Here is a 13,690-nt window from a genome sequence, read left to right on the forward strand (position 1 = left end):
TTTAAAAAATCTGTCCTTTTTTATTTCTGTCAGTGCAGTACTGGTGCATTCGGTCTTGTCTTATGTTAGTTTTCCTAACACATCAGCTATGAATGTGTGATTGTATTGTGAAAGCCTATTTGTGCTACAGCACAAATTAAAACTAATATTTTGTTTGATTTCTGCTGGTAGTTGCCTATCCTGAATCCAGAAGCATGTGATGTTCCAGATCATCTTTCTGTACAAGGGGATAAGATAGCAAACCTTCCAAAACTGCCTAAATCTGCACCAAACATTCAACTTCCTTCACTGGCTGTAACTCCTGGCCAGACAATTCAATTTCTGTTAAAGTTGACTCTTCCTCCAGATACAAAACTGCATGAAGAAGCACCTAGTTCCTGGTTCATCACAGCAGAAGGTAAATGCCTGTGTTGTCACATCAGTTGAACAAGAACAGAGAAGATATGATCATGACATGCTTACAACACAAGGAGTCTCAATCTCGTGGACCAAAATATCCCTAGAAGGCCTATATGACATTGTGATGTGATGTATAATATTTAGAGTTGCTACTTTTAACAGCTGGAGTGGGAAGATTAAGAAAAAAATGATAATGGCTGGTTCTTGCATGAATTAACACGTGCTACATTCACTTTTTTAGAATTGCTTGGAACAAACTGCCAGTGAGGGTTGGCAAAGATACTGTTCCCAGAACAGTCAGGCTTTTTGATTTTTAGATGCTTGCTTTCTCCACTCTGTCTCTATGAATAGATCATACCAGGCCTAATGTCTGTGTTTTTCTTTTTTTTTCTTTGAGAAAACTTAGCACAAACCTGAAGTATTTTCCTGAAGGAGATTCACTTATTTTTCTTTTTCTCTCTTCAAAAAATTATTTGAGGTATATTTTTACCTAACTACTTTGAACCTACTTTGTTGTGGTTCATATTTTCATATTGAATTATTTCTATAACAAGGCACAAATTCTATATCAAGGAAACAGAAATGACTGGCCTTTATTTCAAGTTCTTTTGCTGACTTCCTGTGTGACCTTGCACAATTTTTTTTGGTCACTGTGTACATTAGTTACTGTAAAATGGGAATAATACTATTTCATGTCACAGAAGTGTTGTGAAGCTAAATTAATCAGTATCTCAACTCTTAAGTATTTGAAAAGAATGCAGAGAACCTGTTCTTGTGGCCTGTGATTGCAGTGGTTTAATTCCATCCATCATTGCTGTTCTTACACTGGAGATTACTGTGCCCACARGATAACTGGCAGAATGGAACATGTGAGCATTCCCTACAATTTCCTTCAGTATAAAAATAGCAAGGTTATCTGAAGCTCCTCCTTGGGCAGGGTGACCATTAATGAGTGTTTGGAGACAGTGTTTTCCAGTGTTCCAGCTATACCCAGAAGAGAACATGTATCGGTGTTCTCGAAAGTGCCGTACAAAAGCTAGCATATAAAATAACCTACGTGTTTTTCAGATGCTTTGTGTGGTGAAACAATTTTGCCTGATTATTGAGTTACTCAGGTGCAACTCCTTTGCTTTAACACATTTAAACTCTAGAAACAAATTTTTGGTCTCACTAGGATGTTAATGCTTCTAAAAGATACCATATACTATGGCACTATATGCCTAAGTAAAACTGCTGCTGTAAACTAGTGTTTCTGGGGATGAAGGCAAGACACTTAACAGGCAGATGCTGAGAAAAAAATCTGAACCCTATAAACACATCTGCTGTTAGTCTCTAGGTTCCCTAGAAGTATGTCATGCAGCGTACAGAGTACTTAGGAGGAAGTGAACAAGTTACCCACTAAGCAGTACAGAGCAATAGAAAGCCTAATCAGCTGTTTAGGGTTGCTAAACAGTTAAATACATATATTTGTGCATATGTATATAGGATGTCATTTTTCTTTGGTTTTCTTTGTCAAGTTCTGGATATAGAAAATGTCTCATTTGCACCTTCAGTAGATTTTTTGGGAAGTCAGAGAGAAAACACTTATATTTAAATTATTTTTCACTCATTTATAGCACTACATTGGAAAACATTCTGTTTTAGAAATGCTACTGGATTTTAAAATTCTGCTAATTATTAGTAATTATTCTCAGTCTGAATTGTCTGTTACAGTCTATTTATACTCTTAGTAGTCATTAATGCAAGCAGATGCAATTGAACAGATCTAAAACTAAACATCTTATCTTTTGACTAGTCTTTTGCTAGCCAGCTTTCAAAGTGTTTCTTTATGTGGTACCTTAATTGGATGAGTTGTTTTTAAAACAGTCAAAATACTGTTTAGCACTGCAATTTGTTCATGTACCTTGTGATTTGAAGAAGTTTCTTGTCCCGATTTGTACCTTTAGAAGAACACATAGACTCTTTCCAGGAGTATCAGCATACATTTTGGCCTAAAAATCTCCAAATATTGTTGAAGCAAAGAGATATGTCATAGTTGCAAGAGTTAGTAAAATTGCAGAATTTAACCAACTGAAACTCAACAAGCCTTTTCAAGCTCATGTATTCTAGAGCCAAGCTGTAATTATTTGCTGTAAAATGCCAAAAAGAACACTTCATTCATCTCACAGCAGAATACAGAGTGCAATGCGTTAGGTGCATTTATTGTGCAGTTAGTTTTTCAGCTCACATACTCTTAAATACTTAAATAAATACAAAGCTTGGGTCCCATTGTAACAATCAGCCTGAACAGTAATAAGTCATAGCAACCCGCTTATGAAACCAACATTTCTGTTTGGAGATGTCATAAAGTACATGCAGTCACCTTGCCTTGAGTGTTAAGCCTCTGATACAAATCTGTAACAGCCCGTTAATTTAAGGAGTTTTGATTACATATCTCAGAATAAATTTTAATACTCTTTTTAGAGCTTATAGGACAAATTGCAGATGCATTGTATTTAACTAAGGTATACTTCTTAAATCAGAGCTATGGATCCTTCCACCTTTAAATGACAACCAAAAGCACTTAAATCACTTTTCCTTTTTCTCTGTGACTGGAAAAAACAGATTTTTCTAGTTTCTCCTAGTATTGCACAAGGAAAGAAAGACTATGTCTTTTGATAAATAATATCAATGTTTTCTATAGGTTTTAGACACAATGTTGAATGTCCTAATGATAAAACCTGGTTTTTTTGTTCCTAGTGAGAAAACCTATATTTTTGTTTTTGTTTTCTGTTTTTTGCAGATAATGCATGGTTGCTTCAAGGACAATGCCTGTCTGGAGGAATTAAGGATGTTTCCTGTCAAACTCTCATTCCCTTTCAGTTACCCAGTAGCTGTCTATCAGCTGAAGCTATCCTGGCTATCAAAGCATGCCTCTATTACTGCAGCAAAGATAGCAGTGCCTGTATGATGAAAGGAATCTCATTCAGTCAGCCTTTACAGATAGCTAATACAAACCGAGGTAGCTTGACTCAAGTTGAACTGACATACTCATTTTTAACTAACTAATACAAAGACAACTAATTTCATATTTTATTTTAGCGTTTGATGTTTCTGTAGGAAAAAATACGAATAGATAACTTCTCTCCACTGCTCATTTTCCTACAGCTTATGAAGAAGCTAAGTAATATGCTTGATAAATCAAAGTATAATTCCTCACAATTTAACATGAAAATGTATAATCACCACCTCAGTTCTTTTCATTACTGTAGCAGCAATAATGCAGTAACACTCTAGATTCTGTTGCGTTGTGAACATTATGCCATTCGGAGCAATGAGCAACTATTTCAAGAGTACTTTTGGAAGAAGTAGTATTTCTTTGTGATATTACTGTAATAAGTTCTTTGCACTGTGTGTACCGGTAGAACAGCTAGATCGTTTGAACCAGCAGTCCAAACTGCTTTCATGCCCTTAATTTCTAACAGAATGTCAAAACCAGTGCTTGCTTTCTCCAGGTTATAAAAGAATTATTTTTCTTRTTTTTCAGTGTTGGCATTTATGATGTATGTATTTTGAAAACACATCTTAAACTAGGTGCAGCTTTAATTTTATGCAAACTGTGTTTTACTTAACTAGATATGACCGCCTTATATGAAAAGCACAGTTTCATGAAAAAAATTCTGTGAAAGAACGTGTTTAAGTCCTTCAGAAGCATTTCATACTGATTTCTAACAAAAAATGTGCCTCTCTCTAATGTGTGTATTAAAAACATGTCAGAGTTTTCCTGTTATCTACCCATTTACATTTTATAGTAAATTGTAGGTAATAGTTGACTATCTAAACCACAAAAATTAAGCATCAGACATTTCAAGCAGGTAAATCACCACTTCTTCCCCCTTCTGTGATTCCTGTGTAAAGACCTGTCTTGCGAACACTTACGGTTAAGAATGGTATTGTACTCTTGAAATCTAATTCAAAGCCTTTTAAGTCATTTGTTATAGTGGCCTCTCAACCAGAACCATACATTTAATGGTGGACTACTCGCATTCATATTCATTTGTGCAGGAGCTGAGCTTTTGCTAGTAAACTGGTATTCTAGTCTTTGAACAAGGAACTTTAAAACTGTATTCCAAAAGCATTCAAAACTGCATTCTGCCTTTGCTGTTTAAATGTTTTGCAAGTAAAATCCTATCAATTTGCCATAGCATATAGCAGGAATACTGGAGTGTGTGTGAGTTTATTACATGAATTGGTAGGGTTTCCACTAGGCTTCAGTGATGCTTAGATTGGGCTCAATGCTTGAATCATGAAGATCCGTTCTAAAAAGATGAATTTATCCAAAGTTTGAAGATGCACTTTTTACATATGTTTTGAAGATAGACTTTTATATATATTATGAAGCACCACAGTAGTTAAAGAATTAAATAGCTTTTTCTAAAAAAAAAAAAAAAAAAAAAAAAAAAAAAAAAAAAAAGAGAGAGAGAAAGCCATTGCTCCTGACATCTGTCAGTAAATGCTCAGTATGATTTGTTGTTGCTCTTTGCTACTTAGAAGCTGATTGAAATGTTGGTCATGAACTTAAGAGACTTTTGTTTTAAGGAAACCATATGCACTGGTGTGTTTTCCTTCCATTGAAATACCAGCCGATCTGTGAGCTCTGTGGTACAAGAAATGATAATTATCTCATCTGTTAACAAGGCAAGGACTGAGATATTATTTTTCTTGTGTTTTTTAAGCAACTTTTCTGGTATAGCCTTTCAGTTTACATGTAGTCTTGAGGAACAAGATTTCCTACTTTGTTCACAGTTTGTAAATGCTATTTGAAAGATGAAAGCAAAGAAACTGATCCAGACTTTTTTTTTTTTTTTTTTTTTTTTTTTTTTTTTCTGAAATTTTTTTTGTTTAACTTTGGATGGTAGCCAGGAAGCCTTAGGTTAGCTTCCAATCAGTTCATACTTTTTCTATTGTTTACTGAAAAAAAAAAAACACTAGTTTCACGAGTTCAAAATGCTCAATTCAGCTTTTACTGTTATCTTGAGTATATCACTCAACAGATAGATTTGTTCTCTAAATTCCAACTAGAATTATTTGATATTTGTCTATTTGGCAAGATAATCAAATTTGACCCGTTTAACTTCCTGTATTCAAAAAAGTAATCCATATGTCAATATATGTTACCTTAGTGGCACTTTTTAACATATTGTTGAAGGGGGAAAAATTGTATTCCTACCTTTCATTTAAATATAATATGTAGCATTTAAATACAGTATTGTAGATACATTTTCTATCCAAACATGCACACATTTGCACATTTAGATAAATGTGCATAGATGTGCGCTTAAGGGTCGTAGCTGTTCTGTTTTTTCAAGTCTCAACTTAAAGTTATTGTATATTTGCATACTCAGAACCACTGTAAGCTTATTGGGAGAGGACGTGAGTAGCAGCAGGAAAACTGTTGGGTAAAATCAAGCTGAAGTCCTGGATGTGACAGTAAAGGACCTTTAAATATTTAGTCATGGCCAAATTTTAATAATTGTATTCCAGTGAAAACAATTTCCGCTTAACTAGCAAAGGACAGGAATATATCCATTTGGACCAAGTTTTTCTTTCTCTTTTCTTTTAAGTCCATGTCTTGCAGCAATGAACTGAATGTGAAAACAATTTGGTGATGCTAGTCCAGCACCAAAAGCTTTTTCATTAAATTTAAGAACTATTCTCTGCTTCCCTCGTGCATTTTTCATGAGCTTTGTAAAGATACTATATCCTTGCTACTGCTTTGCTTTCACTGCTGTAATGTTTTTATGCTAAAAATAGAAAACAGAGGCACAAGGTGTGGTTCCGTCTCAAAAAGACATACCACCTATTATTTAGAAGAAAAGCTATATGTTGGAGATAGCAGAATCTGGTGGATTTTCCTACCCAGATCAGTTCCTCCTGGTCCAGTCAGTAGCAATGCTGAACATGCGCTCCTAGTAGGTACACGTATGTGTACAGAATACACTGTATACAGAGTACACACACAGGCAGCTGCATAGACCAGCACAGCCAGAGGGATGTAATTTACTGACACCCTCCTAAACAGACACAGCAGTGGCGAAAAAAGGAGCGGCATGAACAGCCCCCTCTTTGGATGATCAGGATTGAAGTGGAATGTATTTGTATTGAGAGATGTATGTATATACATGTGTGTGTGTACATGTGCACACCCACATATATTATGGGATTCTTCAGTAATTGCTCTTAGGCACTTGATCTATCCAGTAGTTGGCCTCCAGGCTCCTCCAGCCACTGGCACCTGAACGTGTGAGCCCCTGTGGTTTGTTTCCCCTCCAGTTGTTGCTCAGCGCTCTTCTCTAGCTCACTGGCTAGTCTGTCCTGAAGCTTTTATAGCATACACACATAGAGTAGAGAATACACCTCCCTCCAGAATAGTTGAAAGTAGAATTTAATACAAATGTATGCTAGACTGGTGATCAAACTACAAGACTTGATCAAGACAAGTGCTGAACAGTCGTGTTTATACTCAACTAGCCTTTTTTATCCTCTTTTCCCTGTACCTTCCTGTGCTTGTTCCTTCTCACTCCACCTGGATCCCTCCCTTTCCTGACGTTTGATCTTCCCCTAAACATCCTGTAGTAAGTTTTGTACTTAAGGGACCCTAAGTCCCTTTAAAGCACCCCCAAAACATAGTCCTGAAATGCTTTTTCTCCCACACCCCATAGTAAGTCACCCTACACCCTACGTTAGGGCTAATGCTTGCTCTCCTAGAAAGCTTTTTTTTATGAAGGAATATATAAAAGTACCATTAGAACGTTTTAGGAATTGTAATTTAATTACAGTATGATTATTTTTTATTAGAAAAAAATAGGAGGGAAGATGATATGTTTTATTAACTTTTCCGTATTATTTGAATTCAATAATATCTTCATATAGTTTATTTCTTTCTGTTGAAAAGGGTTTGGGAAGGATACTGGCTGTGTGAGCTTATTGATGTAAGCATATATCATGCAAGATTCCTTTCTGTGTTCTCTTCTCACGTGTTATTTTGGGCTATTCTGTTGGATGCATCCTGTCATAGTCACTGTTTTGCCCCTCATGTCTTCCACTTGTAGAACCTTGTGCTTGTATAATACTACAGCAATGTAGTGATTCAAAGCAAGTACAAACCAGATGTGTAATACACAAGAAGGTAGTTTTATAGCATCGTATAAATCTGCTATAAATCTGAGAAAAGGTATATATGGGTTTCAGTATATTGTATATATTCTTAATGCACTTTTCTTTCCAGTGGGCAAATCTTGTAGTTGAAACTATGGGTAAAAGTATTATTTGTGAGAACATGGAGAGAAATATATTCCTTATCTATTGCTCAGAAAAGGGAGATGATCAGAATCAAGTGATTTTCCTTCTTGTACGGGGAAATGTCATTCCATTCATTTAATTATTGTTTATTTAAGCAAAGATAGAGGTATTACTGACTGTGCTTTTGCAAATTTTCTTGAATTTTTCGTTCCTAACAAGGTTTGTTACATAGATGAAGCACTTAAAACTCTACAAAGTCAAAAATTATTTAGCTGAAAGAACTTACAAATATCTCTGCTATTGTCTGCTAAATTATTACAGTCTTATGATGCTTAACTTTTAAAAATCACTGTTACTCATTAACACTTACTTCAAAGGTACATTGCAGCTARGGTCCCACAGAAGTGTATGCATAAACTGTGTGTTGCAAGTCAAAAGGAAGTTTTCCTTCTTGTATAACATGTGACAGATGTTGTAACAGGCCATGTGCATGTGTTCTCCAGGCAGCAGTTATGTTACCTGAGGAATTTACCACACACAACAGCTTATCACCTGCTCTTCCTGACAGTAACTCTCTGCTTAGATCTGCCAGAAGAGTTGTTCATATAATCAATTAAAATAATTCATATATGTTAGCAAAAATCTAGTATTTTAAGTGAAATTTAATAATTTGCATTGGAATAGGTTTGTTGGGGATTAAATGAGCTTGTTTGTCCCCAGCTAGAAAGCTGGAAGAATGCTGACAGTTATGGATGGTAACCTTTACAGTCATGCAAAAGTGAGACGTGGTTATTTTGAATTATTCTGCCACGTCTGTCTCTGTATTCTACAGCAGATCATAAATATGAAAAGATTTCCAACAATATTTCTATTTTCAGTTATGTTCATATAACCAAACTTGACCACTGTCTTCTGTCAGAACCACCTGTTCCTGTTTTTTGTAGTTTCTGTACTCTTATATGTAAAATCACTTGCTCCTGTTAGGGATTTGATTTCCAGGTTTATTTTGGCTTCTTTGTCATAAAATTGTTGTGTGGGGTTTTGGTTAGGCTTTCCTATCATTTCCCACAAGGGTGAAGTCCAGCCAGTTTCTTGATACCTCAGAGGGTACAAAGCAGGACAGTTACCTTGTCCACTTTTCCCTGCTCCTGCTTTAGGGAGACGGATGTAAATAGACAGTGCAGTAGGGCTGTTCCATATAAAGCTGATGTTCTCTGGCAGTGCACGCACAGTGGTGCAAATGAGTTGAGAGTGTGAGGATGAGCTACACCATGACAGTGATTCTCAAAATGTATAGACTCAGTTTCTGAGATTAGCTACTTCCAAGGTCCTATTTACATTCTTTACAATCTTGCTCTGTACTGAAGGCAGCAATGTTGCTCTTATTCTTCCTGCAGAAATCTGCCACCATCTGATCCAATAAGTATTCTTTATCTTGAGATAATTACAGGTAATAATTACTGAAATCTAGGTGATATCTGGACACTCCCCCACTGTTCTAGGTAAGATTATGTTCTCATGTCAGCTTCATGAAGCTTTGTACTGATGCAGCTACCATCAGCATTTTTACCATTGCCTTACTATACGGTAAGATGGTACAGTTGTTTCGAGACCTCCCAGAGCGTCCCAGCAAACTTGAGTGGCCTATGCAGGGATTTTGATGGCTCTCAGTTTCAGGAAACTTCAGTGTTACAGAAAATACTTTGAGTAATAGGTGATTTGAAAGATACTCCAGCTTGCTTTCTTGGTGCAGATTTTGCTTTTTATTGGAGGTTAGCATATTTGTGTCGCAGCTGAAAAGCTAAAAACCGTGGGTTTAAGTTGGGGACTGTCTGTGCAGCTATAACTACTATTATGATTGTCTACTGTATCTCTTCTCTGTTCATCCATTGCTTTCAAGCATACTGGAGAACATTTTGTCCAACTGCAGGCCCCAGGGCTAAGCAGAAGAGTTGCAAGTGTTTTTCAAATCTTACCTGGTTCGTTTGCAACATTGACAATTTTAAGTTAAAGAAACACCACTTGTAAAAATCTGTTCTTAAGTCTACCTTAATTTAATGAAATTTAATGTTTTGGACTCAACATTCCTCAGTTAAGCAATACTGCACACAAAACTTCTCCCCTTTGGAGTAAGTATTTAGAAACTCAACCTATCTGGCTGTTAACAGACGTCATAGAAAACAAGATGACTTCCCAGTTTGATTTTACATTACCTGCATTTAAACAATCCAGTCCAGTAATCTGTCCTGAGAGTTGTCTATATCGGATAACTGACTTCCAAATTTTAAAAAAAATGGAGTTGAGACTGAAGTGGAGGAACAAAACTACTAAGTGTTTTACACGTTTAAATGTTTAACTTCAAAGTTATCCAATTTCATTTTTTAAAGGAGGATTAATGCAATAAAAACTTTCTCATATGTAATCATTGTATGTTTGTTAAAACCTGTAATGGGCTTATTTGATTTTATAAGGGCACTAATAAAAATGAGATAATTGTGAAACTGTAGGTGAAATCCTGGCTTTTTAAGGTTGATGGTAAATATCTTTTGGGCTAGTAGTTCAGCCTCAGATCAAAATATCACGTTTTCCTTAAGTCATGATGACTGAATAAAATATCAGTGCCTTAAAATATTTGAATGCATATATTTACAGAACTGCTGGAGTATTGTTTGAAATATAGTATTCATTTAACCTTCATGGTTTGTAAATTTGGAATTTTTTTAATTCTATATTAATTTGGAAACTGTTAAGAATTTTCCCTCTTCATTAGATTTTTCGATGAAGTAGAAAGGAAAATGCTTTCTGTTCAATCTGTTCTTCTTACTAAGTATTTTTCTGTAAAACATTTTTTTTATCAGTTTGTGAACCTGCTTCTGAGACTGTTCTTACATTTTTATGCACACTTCAAAACACATTTGGCAGGGAGATTGCAAAAATCTTGCTGAAATTCTGATTTGAGTAAAATGAAGGACAAAACTTTCATTGATCTAAGGGTGAAGATTGTTACCTTGGTATTTGAGTGTGAGAGGTTTGTTTTAGGGTTGTTTTGTTGTTGTTTTTTTTCACTTGTTCTGAAGAACAACAAAGATGCTGTAAATGGCAGAGGGTTGTGCATACAGGCAGCTATGAAGGGTCAGGTTCTCTCACTGTGTAAAACCATATAACTTCATTTAAATTCTGATGTTGGGATGTCTGACGCAGCAGTTTACCACTGGTGAGGAAAGTCATATTTGAGCACTTAACACCCTATAAATGTCTCAGTGTTGTTTATGGGGAAAGAGGGGGGGATTTTCTTTTGTTTTCCTTTCTGGAGTGTTGCATTGTGGACATTGGAATATTTTTGTTGCTGTTTAAGATTCTAAACATCTGTTTTTCCATTACATGTGATGCAAAGCCTTTTAAAAATCTGAATATTTGAAAGATGTTTTATATTTACCGCTGTGAAGTGTACACAGAATTAAACTGAAGGCACTTCATCTGCAGTGGATACAGTTGTTCACATGTAGCATTACCTAATAGAATTGTTAACAACGTCCAAGGATTATAGTCCTTTTAAATAAAAGGTATACATCCTGTAATATTATGAGATGAAATACACTGTAGAAGTTGCAGCCTCAGATATAAATTTGACAAATAAACAGTGATTAAAGAATGTACTCTTTCTCTAATAAAACATGCTTCTCCCTGTAAAGCTTTTTTGTGGAAAAATAAACATTAAAAAAATTTATCTTTTACGGCTTGTCTTGTCTGTCAATCTTTGTATCAATGTAGGTGTGAAAATAATAAAATAGGTATGTCATAAGGGTGACAGCTTTGTTAAAATCCTTTAACTAGCAAGTATTGTTGTTTCACATTTCACCAACAGGCTCTGCAGACATTGAATGATTGGTTGAAATCCATGACCTGAGGTTCTACAAAAGAGTATATGGATGTAAGGACTCCCCAGCTTCAAATTTACACAGTGATCTGGAAACAAGAGGTCTGATGTCTTTCCTTTCTGCACATGAGAGCGATGAGGAACGGTATACTGCCTGCGTCGTAGACTGGGTATTGCGGAGGTAGCAGAGCTAGCTTCGATACTGGAAGAAGTCTAGCTGCATTGAGGCTCTCCSTGGAGGTTTTTGGCAATAACCATATGCTTGGTTTGATTTCCCCCATATCTTAATGGGGGGGGGGGGGAATATGCCTTCCCCTTGCATTTCTGTCTCACTTGCCTAGGGAGGTGAGCATTTTATTCTGTTCACAACAGTAGCTATCATAGTGAAAGCATTTAATTTGAATAATTATGGCTGAATCACATTTCAGCAGCTTTGAATAAAACCCTTTGGGATGCTGAGTATTAATGTAGGCTTTTTGTATGCACTGATACAACTGAGGGGCAATACCAACATGCCTGAAAAGATGATCTCTTACTTATGACTCCAATCATGTTTTTACTGATACAGTGATTTAGCTTTAATGAAAATATTGTATGCCAAAAACTCTGGCTTATTTACCATAGGTGAGCCATATGATTAGTAGTGTAGTTATGTTGATTTTTTTTCTCTGCTAAAAATTTCTCTGTGTATCTATTCAAATACTTAAAGCATTTACAACTCCTACCTATAAAATTTGATTAGTTTTCTTTGATTTCTATCCAGAYTAAGTATCAGCTTAGCCTGATGCAAGTCCCACTTGGAAAAACATTCAGACAAATTTATTTGCAATTTCTATGGTTTGTTATAAAGGGCATATAAAGCTTCTGCCAAACCCAACCAAATTACACAGGGTCATGTGATCTCTCAGCATTTGCTTCAACTCATAAAGCAGAAAGTTTGCTTGCTTTTGGACATCCCTTCTGAAATGAGACCTTCCCCCCTCCCCGCCTTTCACCTAAGAATTATTGAAACGGGCCTGTGCATCCTACGTGCGAACCCGGAGATGCTGACGCAGGAGTGGGTGCCGCTGTGTACAACGGCGTTTGTGTGACTCAGCTGGAGTCGCTGCCCTGTTACAGATTTCCATCAAATTAGCTGTTCTAGGGAAGGAATCGTCCTTTCCTCGTTTCTGAAGGTGGAGGGAAGGAGCCTTTTGTTTGAAAGTCACCAGCAGGGCCAAGATGTTTTCTAGTTACTGCAAGGGACTCTGCCATCTGCCTCCTAGAAGAATGCCCAGAGATTGTGTAGTTGAGGCTTTAGAAGGCTTCTTTCCCTACCCTATACTTCCAGTCGAAAGTATAGTTTTCTGAGGCTGCTCAATGTTTTGACCCTGCTGCCTCACCTGAATTCTGTCTTTTTGACCTGCCACGCCAGTACTCCTTACACGTAATCTTACTGGAACTTGCAAAGTGGTTTCTGATGACTGTTGCATGCTGCCTGTATGTAGTAATACTGTACCCTAGTTGTATCTGGGGTCTCAAGAACTTGTTTATGATTCCTTGCTCCTTCTTAAGCATAGAAATCAAAGTAGAGGTGATGATTTCAACTTTTATATGTGAAAGAATAGCTTTCTAAAGTTAGTGCTATAGGAGTATGTATTTTCTCTTTTTTGAAAAAGCATTAGCAAGTTGTAACTTAGTGAAATCCCTCCAAGTTTTTGCTATCTTAGGTATTTCCTTAAATGGACTATGTGGGACTATTAATGCTCGGAGAGCCTAACAACAGGCTGTAAATAATGGGTATACTTTCCAGAAGTGGAACAAACTGCAGTATTARGGAGTAGTTAGATGATAATGAAAAGATTGCATTGGTAAAACCAAATACTTTATTATATCAAATTTGTGTGTGCTGTATTGCTATTTTTAAGCTCCTCCTATGCAATGTTATTTTTGATCTTTGAAGCTGACGTTGCAATGACAGTAATTTTGGAAGCTGAAAATTCTAATGTCATCTTTATATACTAATGAGAAAGCAGTAAGTCAAGTTTATTATCTTCTTTGTATCACAGGGCTTGGAAAAGCACATCACTTCCCTAGCGATGTCTGAATCCTAAGTCTGAAATGAGTGCGTGTAAATATGAAATGTTTTAAGCA

General features: G+C 36.1%; 1 protein-coding gene across 3 annotated transcripts in view; it reads left to right on the top strand.

Moving 5' to 3' along the window:
- NHLRC2 (NHL repeat containing 2) overlaps nucleotides 1-12,122 on the top strand; it is a 41,198-nt gene extending 29,076 nt beyond the window's left edge. For 2 of the 3 annotated variants that reach the window (XM_085319130.1, XM_085319132.1), the window contains 2 exons: nucleotides 172-397; nucleotides 3,182-11,407. In XM_085319130.1, coding sequence (XP_085175256.1) covers nucleotides 172-397; nucleotides 3,182-3,447 — 492 coding nt within the window. In that variant the 3' untranslated portion in view covers nucleotides 3,448-11,407. Of the gene's footprint in view, nucleotides 1-171; nucleotides 398-3,181; nucleotides 11,408-11,545 lie in introns of those variants that run through there. The other variant, XM_085319131.1, reaches the window with a different exon arrangement.
- The last annotated feature ends 1,568 nt before the right edge of the window (nucleotides 12,123-13,690 follow it).

The sequence above is a fragment of the Rhea americana genome, unplaced genomic scaffold (genome assembly GCF_003343005.1).
Source record: "Rhea americana isolate MKP2758 unplaced genomic scaffold, rheAme1 scaffold_57, whole genome shotgun sequence".
Taxonomy (NCBI): domain Eukaryota; kingdom Metazoa; phylum Chordata; class Aves; order Rheiformes; family Rheidae; genus Rhea; species Rhea americana.